Source organism: Pleurodeles waltl, chromosome 11 (genome assembly GCF_031143425.1).
Source record: "Pleurodeles waltl isolate 20211129_DDA chromosome 11, aPleWal1.hap1.20221129, whole genome shotgun sequence".
In the NCBI taxonomy this organism is placed as follows: Eukaryota; Metazoa; Chordata; class Amphibia; order Caudata; family Salamandridae; genus Pleurodeles; species Pleurodeles waltl.
Window position 1 is genome coordinate 33,173,098 of NC_090450.1, and position 17,328 is coordinate 33,190,425.

The following is a 17,328-nucleotide window of genomic DNA, read 5'->3' on the forward strand; positions in this document are numbered from 1 at the left end:
CTTACCTATATCGCATGCAGTGTAGTGGACAGGACACACAGGCTGTGTGCATTATCAAGTTTGCATCTTGGGGTTGCACCAGGATTCTCATCCTCCAGTGGCATGGCTGGGTGCATCTGGATGCATGGCCCTTGAGGGTGGCACAATACGTGCTGCTGCCCTCCGGGGCCTACCCTTTAGCACCCCATGCTCTGGAATTTTAGGGAAAGAACACCAGCACTGAGGACCTAGTTAGCAGTATCCCAGTGCACTCCAGTCCAAGTTGCATCCAAGATGGCGAAGATGGATGGGTTGCTTGTGGATTCAGAAAATTCTTCAAGCTGCAAACTACACCAACAGGTAAGAAACTTTACATTTCGCAGGGTGAATCTTTTCTGGATTCACATACTGTGCATTGACTTAGTAGCAGTTTATCATAATTGTGGTGGTTGGGTTGAAGATGAGCATTGATTGGTAAACAGACGTTGTAAAACCTTTTGTCCCACTTGTGCTTGTGTGTTCATTTGTACATCTACACAGTAGTGTTTTCTGAATGTGTGTACAGATGACCACGTTGCTGCCATACAAAGGTTTTGGAAAGGTATATTTGGTAGAAAAACAATAGTTGCTCCCTTCTTCCCTATTGAATGGGCACTTGGTGCTGATTGTAATGGCTTCCCTGTATTTTTGTGACACAATTGGAATGTGTGTGCTATTCATCTTGCAATTGTATTCTTGGTCTTCCCAGAAAACGTAAAACAAAAAAAAAGTTGCTTTGTTTTCCTATCGGGCTTGGTCCTTTCAATTCATTACATTACTGCCCGTCTTACATCTAAGGTGTGCAGCACTCTTTCAGCATTATTCTTTGGGTTTTGAAAGAAACTTGGTATTTGTATACTATGGTTTCCGGTGGAATTGCGAAATTACCTTTGATAGGAATTAAGGATCCGTTCTCTTAACAATCCTCTCCTTGTATACTCGAAAATATGGTTCTTGTAATGTGAGCGCCTGCAACTGGCTTACTCTGCGTAGTGAGGTTATAGCTGTAGGAAAGCAGTTTTTAGAGGAAGCATTTGTATAGTTTGTGTAAAGGTTCAAGGTGTTCTTCATTAGCAGTGTGAGAACCACATTTAAGTTCCACGTAGGAGCAGGTACCTTCACTGGAGGTGCAATTGTTTTTGCTCCTTCCAAAAACCTTTTCACTACTGGTGCTGTGAAAAAACTTCTCCCTGTGTATCCACTTCTATAGGCCACTATAGCGGCTTAATTTACTTTTAAAGAAGCATAGTTCAGTTTTCATTCTAGAAGGTACGTGAAGACTTTAACACTGTCTTGTCCCTTGAATTTTTCTTCATCACTCCTTGTTTATAACACCATGGTTAGAATCTCTTCCATTTAGTAGCAAAGCACGTTCTAGTTGCCAGTTTCCTTGCTTCTTTCTATTTTCTGGCAGCTTAAGAGGTCCAAATTCTAAGTCCTCAGGAGACATGCTGCCAGGTTTAACGATTCTGGTTCAGGAGGAATTCTTATAAGTTCGATGCAATATCCGAACTGCATGTTTCAAATCCATGTATCTATGTATCAAATCCAATTGTCTGATTTGATCTTTCCGCACTCCTGAGAAAGTTTTTTATTCTTCCTCCTACTGGTGTTTGTGTAGAAGATGACTTTTGATTATTTTCCCCACCAATGTTGTTTGTGGACTCGCCAAAACTGCTGGAGAGTCACCTATTTAAGGGTGTTGCCCCGTCCTCTTTGTGGTAGTACTCTCCCGCCTGTCCGTCCTGAAAGTGCTACCTACCCTGATTGTATTGCTGACTTTGCTGAGATTGGTTAGTCTGACTGCTTTCCTGGTATGATTGATGGAAAGCGCTTGATTGAAGGTCACCTCTTCCTGCTGGTCTTCTTGAAGGTAGTGTCCCCCTCTGCTCCCTCTGAACTGGAACGCTCCCAGGGACTTAGCAGTCTCATTATCCTTTTTCAGCTGTGTTGAAATCATGGGTCCACAGTATAAAGCTTCCACAGATTTATTGGAGACAGCACGGTACACAACTGGACAATCAGGCATCTCAATCCAGTCTGACATCAAGAGTTCCAAACAGAATGCACATATAATAACCGGCATTGCATGCCCCACTTAAAAGAAATCACATAGAACTAAAAGGCACAGTACTAGAATGCAACAAGCTGGTTTAAGGTTTCATCAACTGCACTCCCAAACAGCTGTTCGCCATTGAATGGGGATTCAGAATGTTTGCTTGCACTTCTGGTCTGAACCCCGAAATTCTACGCCGTGAGTGGCAGTATAGTGCAATTGCTGTCATCATCTCCAACGGGTTCCTTGTCTTGGGTCACAGCTGCGGGTGTCGTTTGCTTTGACGTGAGGCTCCCTTCGATGCTCTCAAGACGGTTTTATGCCACTCTGGTATATTTTCAGAGGTGGCAGGTTCGCTCACCTCGTGTCTGCATGAATCTTTGCCTCCCTGGGCTTCCACATCAATGGTTTCCAAGTCGACAACATCACCAGGGAGGTACATCAACGCCCAACAATAACAAAACACAAAAATAGAGGAAGGACAAAAATTTGGGAGATAAATCCGGATGGAATAATGCTCAGCATGTGTATCCAGTAAAGATTAACACTGCAAAAGGCTAAAGATAGTTAATGCCTTCTTTGTCAGCTTCTTTGCCCTATAAGATTTACGAGCCCATAAGTGGATCTTTCTAGCTTTTTGAGGGAGGGAAGAAATTATTTATTCCATAGCTTCTCCCCCCAGGGCCGGATTATCAGGGAGAAGTCTCTGGAAAGGCTTTAATCTGGGGGGAAAGAAAACGAGGCCCAGGCATAAAAACAACCCAACTGAAACAAGCATTGGTTTCCCCTGTGCAAAATCTATTGGCTTGGTCAATGCTCTTTTCATGTGGCACAGCAGCCAAGCGACTGTGCAACACAGCTTAAAGAAAAAAATAAAATAAAAGCACTATGATCAGGAACTTCCACTGGCTCCCTGTCCAGAAGAGATGCCAATTCAAAATCCTCATACTCGCATACAGGGCTCTCCACAACCTAGGGCTGTCTTACATCAACCGAGCTTCTATGTCCCTAGCAAGACAACTACGATCTGCCTTTCTAAAGTTCTCACACCCCCCCCGCATCCATTGCAACCGGTGCGGAATCTGCTCCCTCTCCTACACAGCCAAGTCCTGGACAGCCTGCCCTTCAACCTCAGAACAGCTCCCTCCCTGGCAGACATCAGAAGGAGACTCAAGACATGGCTTTTCAACGGAGACATAGCACCCTCCGTGCCCAGATACCCTTAGGGGTAATAGTGCTGCACTTTGCAAATGCTATGACTGATGAATATGAGGTGGCCAGCACTGACCCCATCATAATGCTCTTCTTTTTACTTTAGGACATGTTAGTGCAACAGTGTGCAGGCTTTCAGTTCTATTAAAAAAATTGTTACATTTTTTTTAAATACAAGATATTTCGCAAACACAGCGCAAACGCTGTGCAGGTGAAACCTAAATATTATTTCTTTATCTTATCTTCTGAAGTCAAACATTTTGCTTTCTTTCCTACAAAGGTAGTAAACTGTGAAATATGACTATGCTTTATTAATGGATTCCCACTGAATGGCATAGGACTGAAATTAGTCACTGAAAGTGTAGGGAGTAAGATAAGTGGTGAATCTAAGCCTATCCACCTCATTGGTCAAATGAAACCCAAACAAGCAGATGGGTGGGCTACCTACAATAGAGATATTACATTTATGTTTTAATACTGCTTTGTAAAATGTAGTGAGGATTCACGTACTACCAGTATTAAATAACAGAAAACAGTTTATACAAAATCTAAACAAGGAGGGAACGTCAGGTCATGGAGACAATAGCAACTGTGCATATATGGTGAAGTTCTAATTTTGCTGTGATAAAAATAGATTTGTTAGATTTCATTCAGCTGAATACCCTTAATCTATATTTGAAGTCCTAATCTTGTAGGACGTTAAAGCGACCTCCGTGGTGGCCTATAATTCATAAAACAACGAAGAATTAGTCTGGGGCCCCAAATGAAACCCATGGGGAGTGGCTAAATGGTTCGAAATACAGCTGGCACCTAGGAGCTCATTCAAGAAAGGAGAACTCGTGGAAGAAGGTATTCTTTATAATAAAGTCTCAAAATAAAATGTAGCAATTCATCTTGATAGCGTAATCTGTCAACATGAACTTTAGGTTACTATATCTACGATTGTTTTTAAATTGCTGTTACCTCCAGTTGCCCACTGATTACATCATCGGATGAACAATAACATTATTCCAAGGGAAAGCAAAATTATTACAGAAACAGGGGGATTTTTCCACTTTTTTTTCAATATAATTTATTGGAAATTGTCATGCTAAAATATCTGTAGTTTGCTACAGCATCGGTTAGTTTGTATCAAGTATTTTCACTTTAATTTAGGAAGTATGGGTATCTCTTGTTATTTCTTCTGTAATTTTACATCTCACCAGTATCACAAAACAAAATTAAAGAAACAAGGCAATAATCAATCAATGTTCATTACACGGCTCTGTTTAATTTTCAGATTTATCCTTTATCCCGTAAGGCTTTAATGCATATGTGTTCTCTTTTAAAAATGCCCCCCGCCCTCCCAAAAGTAGGTAGAATTTTCACTTCCCAAAATTTAAAAAACAACAAATAAAATAAAGAGCGAGACATAAAAAACTCTTGTGTCTTGTGCATGACAACAGTGGGTTCGGCAGACACATTATCACTGCCGGCAGTGGTGATCGGATCTATAGGCCTACTAATAGGGAAAATTGCCTTAAATGGAGAAAAGACCAAAAATTTATCAAAACAAGCAGAAATGAATTTCAGATCACCAATTATTGAGAGGCCTTAAAACCATCTTCGAAAACAAGCATCCGAAAATTTTGGGAGAAGGGCTAAGCAATCTTTCAAATCTATATTAAAAAGGTAAGGCGGCATGTTGACCTACCCGATAATCTACGCATTTGCTCCCGACAACTGGAGAGGCCTTCACCCACTATCAAGAAAACAGTATTTCGGTCACCTGAGCTGGTTATTGCTTTCCCCCCCAAAATTGGCATTGAGGGGGAGGGAAGACAGGGTGTAGGGCAGACTTTTTCAGGTGAACAAAGAAAATGAAAGCTGAAATACTTTAGCACCTTACCTGCACACAAGATTGCACACGGGCTAGGATTTAATATGGCAAAAAAACTTTGAAGCGTCTCCCTGTAGGTAACCCTCATACCCAAGCACCAAAAATGTTATCTTATCACTAACACCCCATTCAAATGTACCCCCCCCTTTCAAAAACAAAATGCTACACAAGTGATCATAGCAGCTATATAACGCAAAGTCCTCTGGTGATGACGTTTCAAAATGAGACATAGATAAAGAAGTGGAGGACAAATGGGCCCCCGCCCAACATAAAGCAGCCCAAATAACGACTACGTAAAGTAGTGCTACGCAATCAAATTCACCATTCTTGTGCATTGCAACACTCTTGCCTCATCCACCCCTCCCCCAATCTGCCCTTTCCTCTCTGAATTAAAAAAAGGCCTCTAGTTAAAAATAATGCTCTTTACCATGGCTTTCTGGTTGCACTGTCCCTGTACCTTGTGCCATTTCATTTTGTCTCCTATGTGAACTGTGTGGGGTACTGCAGGTGTCTCCTTACAGCCAGGTTTAAAGGCAGAGACTTCTTTGCAATCTCGAAACCATCTTACCCAGGGTTGTTAGAACAAACAAGTGTCAGGAAAGCCGGAGCAAAATGGAGAACTTTCCTATTCCGCAAGGACCCACTAACAAGTCGGTGACCAAAGAGGAGAAGTTGCATAAAAAGGCTCAGATGCCTTGGTGCTAGTGTTCTGCCTGCTCTGGGCTACAGGGCGCGAGAGGAGCTTGACGTGCAAAATGACAAAATCAGTGTGAGGATCCAGAAACTTAATTTCCTTGCAACTACTAGCTGGCTCAGGCGTGTACAATGAGATCACCTTACTCCAAAAAGGAGTGTTCTTGCATGCTCGCAAAAATCCTGCATGTGCTGGTGTATTTGAAAGATGGCTATTTAATTGTATGAACCAACCAGGAGGCATGCGCAAATTGCTGTTTTTCAGCATGGATAACCCTGAATTATCGTCATTTGTGGTAGGGGAAATAAGGATTACCTTGTACAGTCTCTGTCTGGAGTAACACTTCCACCTCTTTTCAAAGGTAAAGGAAAAAAAGCAGTTCTTTTCAGAGGCTGGGCTAGAAATCTTGTTGTCACTACCTGCGCCTTGAACGTAATGGGTAGTAGAAATGACATGGTAATGCTCTCTAGCTCTTGAAGTTGGGTTTCTGCTGCCAAATCTTCCAGCGATCTCAAAGCCCAAACATCACATGGGATTGTTCCCTTGAAACCGAAGTACCCATGCACACTACAAAAAGGGCTAACAAAGGCACTGTACATCTACATTGAAAGAAAGCCCAATTATATGCAAAACATTCTTCATCTCAGCAGTTTCCACCTGGATGAGTGCCCTAAATGATTAACTTTAGATTTTAATCTGTGATAAGGACGCATCTACAGGGGCTGTGGAACATCATTTTCCATTATTCGGTGAATTTGTGAATCTTAATAGAGCATTTTTACTAGAGGGGCAACAGAAGCCAAATTAGTAAAGAAACAGAACATTGGTGTGGGAATTTACTGAGTGGACAAGCAGCTAAACCTAAAGTGATAAGAGCTACAGGAACAAAGTATGTTATTCCTTCATGTAGTCTCACTGATCCATTGTATTCCTCGACGTGCTCCATCAACAACTTATCATTGCCACGAGCAGCCTATCAGATTGCAGCGTGTAACCACATGGTGCAGAGAGCTGAATGGGTAACAGTTGATCATTGGCCTGGGAATCAATAACGAGAAAGAAAGCGTAGGCGCCAATCAAAATTTACAACTCTGAACCATCAAAGTAAGTATTCCTTCACAGTAAAAGCTTTCTCAGCCCAGCTTTGCAAACATCTCTGGCCTTCACTAAGGCCACAAAGGAATCTAAGTTTCATGCTTCTCCATGTTTACCCTTAAATGCTTAGGAAAGTCTCTTTCCCTTAGGCCATCCCTGTACCAGACAGTGTCACAACATGTTCTTCTCAACCCAATGTGGCCAGTGTGTGCTCCCTTGGTATCTCCTTGGCCAGTGGGTCTTCATGGGGTGCCCTCACGATAAAGCCCTGCCCTGCATTTAACAGAATCATCCATCCAGATTAGAAATGTTGAAGCATGTGTCTCTAGTAGGCATTTTGACTTCCATTCACAAGAGTCTTCAGGTCCTAGGCAGTGTAGTGCATCCCGGAGGTTCAAGGCACGTTCTGTTGTCATGACAGAGGATCCAAATACAATTGGGTTCAGAGATCAGAGTACTGCAGCTTTAAAAGCAAGGATGAGGTAAAGGAGGCATAAATGAACGTCTCTCCACCACGCCCCGGTCCCTGCTATTGTTGACGGGCACTTGCTGGTGAACTTAAGCCGACACATTTACGTCCCTGAGTGAAATGGCCCCTGTGGAAGGTTCTGGAGTTTGTTCGCTCAGAACCATGGCGGAGTCACTGCTGAACGAGTACTCATTGGAGTCCGCGCAGGAGGGGGCTGGGTTCACCCCTTGTGCCAGGATCTGCAGGATGGTTTTACGCAGATTAGGATGCAGCCGATGCTGGGTTTGATAGAACACTTCCAGGGCAAACGGTTTCAGGGTGCTGGTACCAAGGTCTTCATACAGTGGAATAGTGTACATGCGAGACATCTGTTGAAACAAGATCACATGTCAGCACAGAACATGCAACAACACTCAAGTCAGCAATACAAATGAACACAAGAGCAAAAATCTATTTATGGTGCAAGCCAACATTTATTAAAAAAACAATATCAAAGCAGATCTTTGTTCTAATAGGCAGCTGTGATAGAAGATAACAGAGCAGCAGATGCTGAAAACAACTGGCCATTACAAGAGAAAGCATTGAAGGCTCCCTGGACGCAGTATCAGTAAAAGGAAACACTGAAGGCTCTTTGAAAACAGTGCAAGCCAGAGGAAGTAGAGAGGCTTAGCATGGGAATTGTCAATTATTGAGAAAGCAGACCTTTATTACTACAGCTGAAAAAAAATCATAACAGGGTCCCTCTAAATTGAACTGTTAAAATTCATCTGAGTCATGGGGTTTCGGTTCTATCCCCAGCTGCAGGTCAAATTCCACAGATATATTCAATAGCTAAGCGATTTAAATCAAAATGACAAGGCAAAAAGAGCCAGTGATGAAATTGAGGGAGCCAGTTTATTCCAGTCATTCTCATGACAACATCCACAGCTGTGATACAATTTTTCTTTTCTAACCATCTGTAGCTGTAAGAAGTTGAATGTTTAACCCTGATATCGGAAAACTTTAAAGACGTGGTTTAAGTCACCAATCTGTTATGGAGAAAATGCCGTACAATAGCTCACCAAGTGAAATGTTTGCCTCCAATGAATGTAGGTGTCAGTAGGTCACAAATTCTACTACTGATAAGACTAAGTAACCCCTTATGTCTATTAGAGATCGATAACTTGAATAAAAGGTAATAGTAACTAACATTACATATTTACAGTGCTCAGAAATGACAGAAGTGTGGTAAGAAGCACTAAATAAAAAAAGGTATATTTATAACCACTAAAATCTTATTAAAAATTAAATCCATGAGAAACTAATCAACGGTGCATGCAGTCTGTTCACATGGTAACGCAGCAATCACTAAATGAAATAAGTATCTAATATCTCTAAAAAAATAAAATAAAAAAAAACACACACAATCGACTGCCATAGTTTCTTTTGTAGGCTGACTGACATTTCTAATAGAGCAGAATACCAGGGCTGCCTTGGGCAGGTGGGGGGCCACTAGTACGAGGGTTTAAGAAGTTTGACACATCTGCAGCCCTTGTGGAAGGATGGGGAAGGGAGGAAAAGCATAGGCGAATACATCATGGGGGTTTAGAGGGTAGCCTGGGCTCTGCTCCTCATGTGAACATTGAGGCGACCCCCTAGAGAGTGCATACGAGGGGGTGTCGGAGTAGGTGGAGCATGAGCAGGAAGTTGATGTAGACGAGGTGGTGGTGGTAGGGGGGAGACACATTTGGTGCCCATATCCTTGGATTTTCTCTGTTTTGGGGTTGGTGGAGGATCCAAAGCAATCATCTCTTCAAATGTTAGCCTCCTTTTTCTAGGTAGAAAGTCTGTAGACTTTGCCGGAGCCGTGGTCATATAATGTGGTAGATGAGGCGCAGTACAGACTGTCATCCCTGAGTCAAGGCTTCTTTTGACAGCGAACTTGGCTGCCGTGTCAAAGTTGTTTTCGGTTCCAGTGTTGGGTTTGGCAACATTACAGTCTTCAGTGTGGGAGCTGACACCGGAATGTCTTTTGGCCTCAAACGTTTGTAATATAGTTTCGGACCCGCTGTCTCAGCTCAACAGTTTTTGCTCTGTGCCAGCCATGGCCAAAGAGTAGTGGTGGTCCTTCGGAGGGTTTCTGAGGTCCAGGGCTGGCGGCCTGGCCTTTGTGATGGAAGTAGTCGCTCATCTCAAGGCCGCTGGGGTGACCCTCTAAGGACATGGTACTTACAGTCGGTCTTTTTTGTTATGTGCACGACTGCGCTCTTCCTACTTTTCTTCTTCAGACTCGGAGGAGAATTTCGCCTCAATATTCGGTGACAATTGGGTAATTTCTTGTTCCGACAGCCCAGGCTATAACTCCTCCTCTGCCTCAATGACCTGCTACTTGAAATTATCAGGGGTGTCTGGTTTCTTGGTCCTGCATTCTCCTACGGGTTCACCCGCGCTCCAGTTGGCGCCAAAGGGTCTTTTATGGACAGGTAAGACGGGCTGAACGCGTGGTGTTGGGTTCCTGGGAGAAACAGAGGTTATAGATTTGGATGTGACCAGTCCAAGGGTATTTGGAGTGGCACTGTGGACAATACTGAAAAGGCATCCTTTCCATCACATAAGGTGCAGTTTGGTCAAGGATTTTAATGGGAAGGGACAAAAGCTTAAAGAGGGCCAGAGGTCCTAAATGGCAACATGGAGGGTTTCAGACGTCTAATGCCATGATCTGCAAATAAACTGTAATGATCGTCGTCGACCTGTTATCCAATTCTACTGGGTTCGAACAGCTACAACGAGGAGACCAGAAGAACAAGGCTGTTTGTGCTGCACACAGAGCCCCATCGATTCACGTCCTGACCCAATAAAAACAACCTAACAATGAAATCGATCCACATACATATTTCCAACTAACTACACCTCGTGATTTGAATGAATGATTTGAAGGAACTTGCACACTTTGGCGTCCAACACTAGAAGGCCGAAACTAACAGAGCACATGTATCTACAGCAACAAATGCTATGAACACAGAATCCTTGTTTAACCTAATGCCAAAGCACCCTAAAGGCCTCCTGTTTCAACACTCATGCTTATAATGAGCTCCTAATAACCCCTACTGGCATAAATGGCCGTAGGAGAGCTCTTACCAGCATCAACACCATAGCTCACAAGCTCAGATACCCATCCCAGGCACATCAGGCTCCAATGTCGTAGCTCATCGCCTGCAGTTACGCGGATACCTGAACCCCTACCAGCTCACCACGCTCATAAGCATCCCTCACCTGGCTCTCCAGAAAGCGCCGAACCTTGTAAAGATCTGGATAATAGTTGTTGCGCACAACAATCTGTAACCAGCGGATCCGGATTTCAGCGTTCATGGAGTCCAGCAGGCACGAGTAACACTGTGAAAGTTTCATCATGGCCTCTGGGGAACAGGACAAAGGAGCGAGTGAGATGGAGAGTACAAAAGACGTCAAGGTGAATTCACCCACACACCACCCACTGATGTGCACTCACTTGCTGGAAGGACTGCATCTCTGGCGAATCTGTCCCCACTCTCACAGTGGCATTTATGATTGAAATGGACTGAAGTAAACTCATATACAAACAGGACAACAAACAGCTGGAAGACAGTCCTACACAGTTAATAGACAACACCAAAAGGACTGAAGTAGAAAAGTCTGTTTGAAACTAATAAGCCAGGCAGGGCTAGTCACATACTTGATGGAGAATGAGTTAACATGTTAGCCAGCTATTAAGGGCTGAGGATGCTTGGACACAAGCACATTTTGTAAACAATATTCATTAACTGCCTCTTCAATGTACTCCTACCTTGGCATGGACAAGAGCTCAAAAAAAAAAAAAAATTGGCTTTTTAAACTCCCCATCAAAGTACATGCCTGATTACTATTTGAGGCATTATGCGATAAATAACACCTGTTACGAGTTTATGGGGAATAACATGCGGATTTTGGTGTTCAATGCAACAAATTCCACATAATACAGTAAACACTGTTTTTTTTTTTTTTTTTTTTTTTTTTAAACTGTTACATTTTGTCAGGTTTGACCTGTTGAAATTTAGTGAATGATGGTTATTTAACACATACGATCATTATCGTATTAGTTAAATAAACCCAAATTCATAATTCCGTCCAGTGTGTAAACAGAGGTTTATGCATAGGATGGAATTAACCGCCCAATTTGTAATCTGGCCCTAAGAGATTAGGACAGGACTGCAGAACCTTTAACTTCCAGGTCACTGATTCAAATGTAAACATTGCTGGGATTGACTCGAAATGATACCCACCTAATTGTTTCGAAGTTTACATAGTCCAAGTCCAGTATTTACCACACCGGTGAAGCAGCCTAACAAAGGTAACTATTTTACAATAGGTTTGAGTAGCATCAACTGAGGCAGTTAAAACGAAAGTTGCATACAGCGTAAACTACCTTCCAAGACCAGTGTAAACTTTTTGGGCTGCTTGTAAAGTGTAGGGAAAGACGGACTCTGGTGTAAGGCTCCAGTTTCCTAAATCCTTTATTTAAAAAAATAAAATAATAATAACTTACATGCTGAATTCTCATGGCATTTACCCCAATAAATGGAGGTGCTTCTGTACGCAGGTGTCCGAGCTACGAGTGACCAGTGGGGAGTAGTGCTAATGAATACTTTTGTGAAACGTTCAGCTTGATCCACTAACAGAGGAAGTCTGACACTACCAGCTCCAGAATGGTTACCAGTCTTGTGGATTTCAAGGTGTGCACAAACGGGGTACTGTTTGCAGCTGCCCGCTCCTTACCATGTGACAGTGGTGACCTGTCCAGCAGGCGGTCCAGGAACAGCACAGTCTGAAAGGTTTGCCATTTGGTGATGTCCATACTTGGAGTAGCATCGCTACAGTCCAGAGACTCTGAGGTCCAGAGCATGCTCAGGGTCTCCACAGGTTTGGTGAGGTTGCATCCCTGAGATAGGTCCGGCTCCACGAGAGGTGGTCCTGTGCCATTCAACCATCGTTCAAACTCTAGGCCTAGAACAAGCAGAGGACAGTGGGTCAGAGACATCTTCAGCCACATCATATCACAAAAACTAGTGGGTCATGCACCAAAATATGGACTGACTGGATGTAAGCAGAGGGCTCACTGTTCTAAAGTAGCAGTTCAGGAGGTTCAGGTTTTGTAGGGTCTGTGCACCAAGCAAAAATTAAGAACTGAAAATAAAAGCACCAGCTACAGGTAAATAAACAGGTACACTAATTATTCCGAAGGAGCCCCCAAATTACACTGCACCGTATTCATATGTGGTAAGTCAATATTGACAAATGGTACTAAGAAATTACAGTTTACTTCTTGTTACAGGTAACACAGCCCCTTTCGCCAATCCCAGGGAGAGTGTGTGAGGTATAGCAACACAGGAAGGGACAGATATCACTTCCACCAATGCTTACCTAGATATAACTTCACAGTCATTAACATTTTAAAAGGATGGAGGTCCTTTTTTCCTTTATCTAAAATATTTATGGAATTTTTAAGTTATGTCAAAATGCCCCCTTTCACAATAATCACTTCTCTCTGGTGCCTTCACCTGATCTGTGTAATATGGGGATAGACCATGAAATGTCCATGCATAAATATGCATACTTAATCACTTGCTACTGTTTATGTATATTCAAACTAGTGGAGCAGATTATAAAACATGTATACATTTTAAATCAGGCTTCTATCCTAAAGAAATGATTTGTAACTAAATACATCTACATGTACACTGATGTAATTTTAAAATAATTTCCATTGTATATATGTCTACTATAAATGTAACCAGCATCAAAGGTGGCATCAATCAATAAAACTGTCAAGCATATGCCATAAGCATTTCAAAATTTTCAAGAACAAAAATCTCATTGTGGATGGTAACCAGTTCCTTGTTTTTAAAATCAACATATATTCTGACAAAGGTTAAAAGTAATTCTCCTTAAACAAAGTTTAGCTTGTAAATCACACCAGCAAGAAATACAATATTTATTGAACATCCATGCAATGAAAATATGTATGCGACAGCCCTTGGCAAAAAAAAAAAAAAAAAAACAAGATTAGCTGTTGATCAAAACCAATATATGAATATTAGGTTCTCTTCAAGGCTGCAGGAAGCTGTCTCTTTATATAAAAACAACACATACTTTTATATAAATTTAGATACCAAGATCACCGGAATCAGGTGAGTAATTAGAGTTATGAATTTTTACTGTGCGCAAAGGTGACTGCATTTTTCTGAGACTGTGGGAGACAAAACATATACGGCACACAGGTACTCCACAGCAAGCTAAAGAACCAATCTTCCAGACTTAAGGCGAGTAAGGGGCAGGGTGCTAGGCCACAACAACAGGTCACCTCGGGCGGCACTGGGGGCAACCGGGAGCAGTTCAGCATCTGGTGCCCCGTTGAAGTCAATGGTGATTGGTCCAATCAGAAAGATGCTGCAGGGGTGGACTGGGGGACCAGTCATGGTAAGCCACCGAGGGGGTTCAGTTCTTGTGATACTCAGGGGCATAGGGACACCAGTGGTCCTTTTCTCCTCGGCCTGAGGCAGCCAGGTGCTGGGGTGTAGTGGACTGTCGGTGTAGGAAGTTGGCTCTGTATGCACTATTTCAAAGTAAGGAATAGTATGCACAGAGTCCAAGGGTTCCCCTTAGAGGTAAGATAGTGGCAAAAAGAGATAATACTAATGCTCTATTTTGTGGTAGTGTGGTCGAGCAGTAGGCTTATCAAAGGAGTAGTGTTAAGCATTTGTTGTACATACACACAGGCAATAAATGAGGAACACACACTCAGAGACAAATCCAGCCAATAGGTTTTGTTATAGAAAAATATATTTTCTTAGTTTATTTTAAGAACCACAGGTTCAAATTCTACATGTAATATCTCATTTGAAAGCTATTGCAGGTAAGTACTTTAGGAACTTTGAATCATTTCATTAGCATGTATACTTTTTACATAAAACACAATAAGCTGTTTTAAAAGTGGACACAGTGCAATTTTCACAGTTCCAGGGGGAGGTAAGTTTTTGTTAGTTTTGTCAGGTAAGTAAACCACTTACAAGTCTCAGGTTTGGGTCCAAGGTAGCCCACCGTTGGGGGTTCAGAGCAACCCCAAAGTTACCACACCAGCAGCTCAGGGCCGGTCAGGTGCAGAGGTCAAAGAGGTGCCCAAAACACATAGGCTTCAATGGAGAGAAGGGGGTGCCCCGGTTCCAGTCTCCCAGCAGGTAAGTACCCGCGTCTTCGGAGGGCAGACCAGGGGGGTTTTGTAGGGCACCGGGGGGGGGGACACAAGTCAGTACAAAAAGTACACCCTCAGCAGCGCGGGGGCGGCCGGGTGCAGTGTGCAAACACGCGTCGGGTTTACAATGGTTTTCAATGAGAGATCAAGGGATCTCTTCAGCGTCGCAGGCAGGCAAGGGGGGCTCCTCGGGGTAGCCACCACCTGGGCACGGGAGAGGGCCTCCTGGGGGTCACTCCTGCACAGGAGTTCCGTTCCTTTAGGTGCTGGGGGCTGCGGGTGCAGGGTCTTTTCCAGCCGTCGGGAAATGGAGTTCAGGCAGTCGCGGTCAGGGGGAGCCTCGGGATTCCCTCTGCAGGCGTCGCTGTGGGGGCTCAGGGGGGACAACTTTGGTTACTCACAGTCGTAGAGTCGCCGGAGGGTCCTCCCTGAAGCGTTGTTTCTCCACCAGTCGAGTCGGGGTCACCGGGTGCAGTGTTGCAAGTCTCACGCTTCTTGCGGGGAGTTGCAGGGGTCTTTAAATCTGCTACTTGAAACAAAGTTGCAGTTCTTTTGGAGCAGGGCCGCTGTCCTCGGGAGTTTGTCTTTCTTGAAGCAGGGCAGTCCTCAGAGGATTCAGAGGTCGCTGGTCCCTTGGAAAGCGTCGCTGGAGCAGGTTTCTTTTGGAAGGCAGGAGACAGGCCGGTAAGTCTGGGGCCAAAGCAGTTGGTGTCTTCTGTTCTTCCTCTGCTGGGGTTTTTCAGCTCAGCAGTCCTCTTCTTCTCGTAGTTTCAGGAATCTAAATTCTTAGGTTCAGGGGAGCCCTTAAATACTAAATTTAAGGGCGTGTTTAGGTCTGGGGGGTTAGTAGCCAATGGCTACTAGCCCCGAGGGTGGGTACACCCTCTTTGTGCCTCCTCCCAAGGGGAGGGGGTCACATCCCTAATCCTATTGGGGGAATCCTCCATCTGCAAGATGGAGGATTTCTAAAAGTTAGAGTCACTTCAGCTCAGGGCACCTTAGGGGCTGTCCTGACTGGTCAGTGACTCCTCCTTGTTGTTCTCATTATTTTCTCCGGCCTTGCTGCCAAAAGTGGGGGCCGTGGCCGGAGGGGGCAGGCAACTCCACTAGCTGGAGTGTCCTGCGGTGCTGTGACAAAGGGGTGAGCCTTTGAGGCTCACCGCCAGGTGTTACAGCTCCTGCCTGGGGGAGGTGTTAGCATCTCCACCCAGTGCAGGCTTTGTTACTGGCCTCAGAGTGACAAAGGCACTCTCCCCATGGGGCCAGCAACATGTCTCGGTTGTGGCAGGCTGCTGGAACCAGTCAGCCTACACAGATAGTCGGTTAAGGTTTCAGGGGGCACCTCTAAGGTGCCCTCTGTGGTGTATTTTACAATAAAATGTACACTGGCATCAGTGTGCATTTATTGTGCTGAGAATTTTGATACCAAACTTCCCAGTTTTCAGTGTAGCCATTATGGTGCTGTGGAGTTTGTGTAAAACAGACTCCCAGACCATATACTCTTATGGCTACCCTGCACTTACAATGTCTAAGGTATTGCTTAGACACTGTAGGGGCACAGTGATCATGCGCTGGTGCCCTCACCTATGGTATAGTGCACCCTGCCTTAGGGCTGTAAGGCCTACTAGAGGGGTGACTTATCTATACCTGCATAGGCAGTGAGAGGCTGGCATGGCACCCTGAGGGGAGTGCCATGTCGACTTACTCGTTTTGTTCTCACCAGCACACACAAGCTGGCAAGCAGTGTGTCTGTGCTGAGTGAGGGGTCTCCAGGGTGGCATAGGACATGCTGCAGCCCTTAGAGACCTTCCTTGGCATCAGGGCCCTTGGTACCAGGGGTACCACTTACAAGGGACTTATCTGGATGCCAGGGTGTGCCAATTGTGGAATCAAAAGTACAGGTTAGGGAAAGAACACTGGTGCTGAGGCCTGGTTAGCAGGCCTCAGCACACTTTCAATTCAAAACATAGCATCAGCAAAGGCAAAAAGTCAGGGGGCAACCATGCCAAGGAGGCATTTCCTTACAGTCGGTTTCCGTCACAGGTGGCGGTCACAGTAGAGGGAGGCTTCAGAAAGAGGCTGCAGGCTTGGACTAGGGGTCCAGTCCAATTGAACCAACAATGGGCTCAGGTCTCAAGTCTCAAGGGACTGGGGGACATAGGGACACCTGTGGTCCTCTTTTCCTCAGTGCAGGGTGGCCAGGTGTAAAGATGCAGTGGACTGCCTGGTGTCTTTCATCGTAGGCGTTAGAGAGGGTCCTGCAGAAAGAGGCAGCAAGCATCGTCAGGAAGTTCACAGTGGGCCAACTCAAGGTGGGCTTCATCCCTGGAGGGCCTGGGACCCACGCTGACATAGTTGACCCACTTCAGCTCGGGCCAGGAGGCATGGGTGCCATGGTGCTGTCTGGTTTTGGCAGTCCTGCGTCCTCTCAGTTCTTGGGTTGCTTGCAGATGCAGGGAAGCAGCTCCTCTGCTCAAAGGGAGATTCTTCGAGTGACTAATGAAGCACTGGCAACTCTCTTGGAGTCCGCACAGTAGCAGGACAGGTCAGTTGCTCTACAAGGGCCAGGTGCAGCAGGCAGGCTGACGCCAAGTCAATCATGCTCCTCTGTTCTTGGGTCAGCAGCCTTCTTTGTCCACTCTTTCTTTTCTGTCCATTGAAA

General features: G+C 44.5%; 1 protein-coding gene across 1 annotated transcript in view; it reads right to left on the minus strand.

The window, feature by feature from the left end:
- Positions 1-4,536: 4,536 nt before the first annotated feature.
- Positions 4,537-17,328, minus strand: part of RNPEPL1 (arginyl aminopeptidase like 1) — a 92,240-nt gene continuing 79,448 nt past the window's right edge. The window contains exons 9-11 of the mRNA XM_069212922.1: positions 12,194-12,421; positions 10,676-10,818; positions 4,537-7,791 (exon numbers count right to left, since the gene is read on the minus strand). Coding sequence (XP_069069023.1) covers positions 7,513-7,791; positions 10,676-10,818; positions 12,194-12,421 — 650 coding nt within the window. The 3' untranslated portion in view covers positions 4,537-7,512. The remainder of the gene's footprint in view (positions 7,792-10,675; positions 10,819-12,193; positions 12,422-17,328) is intronic.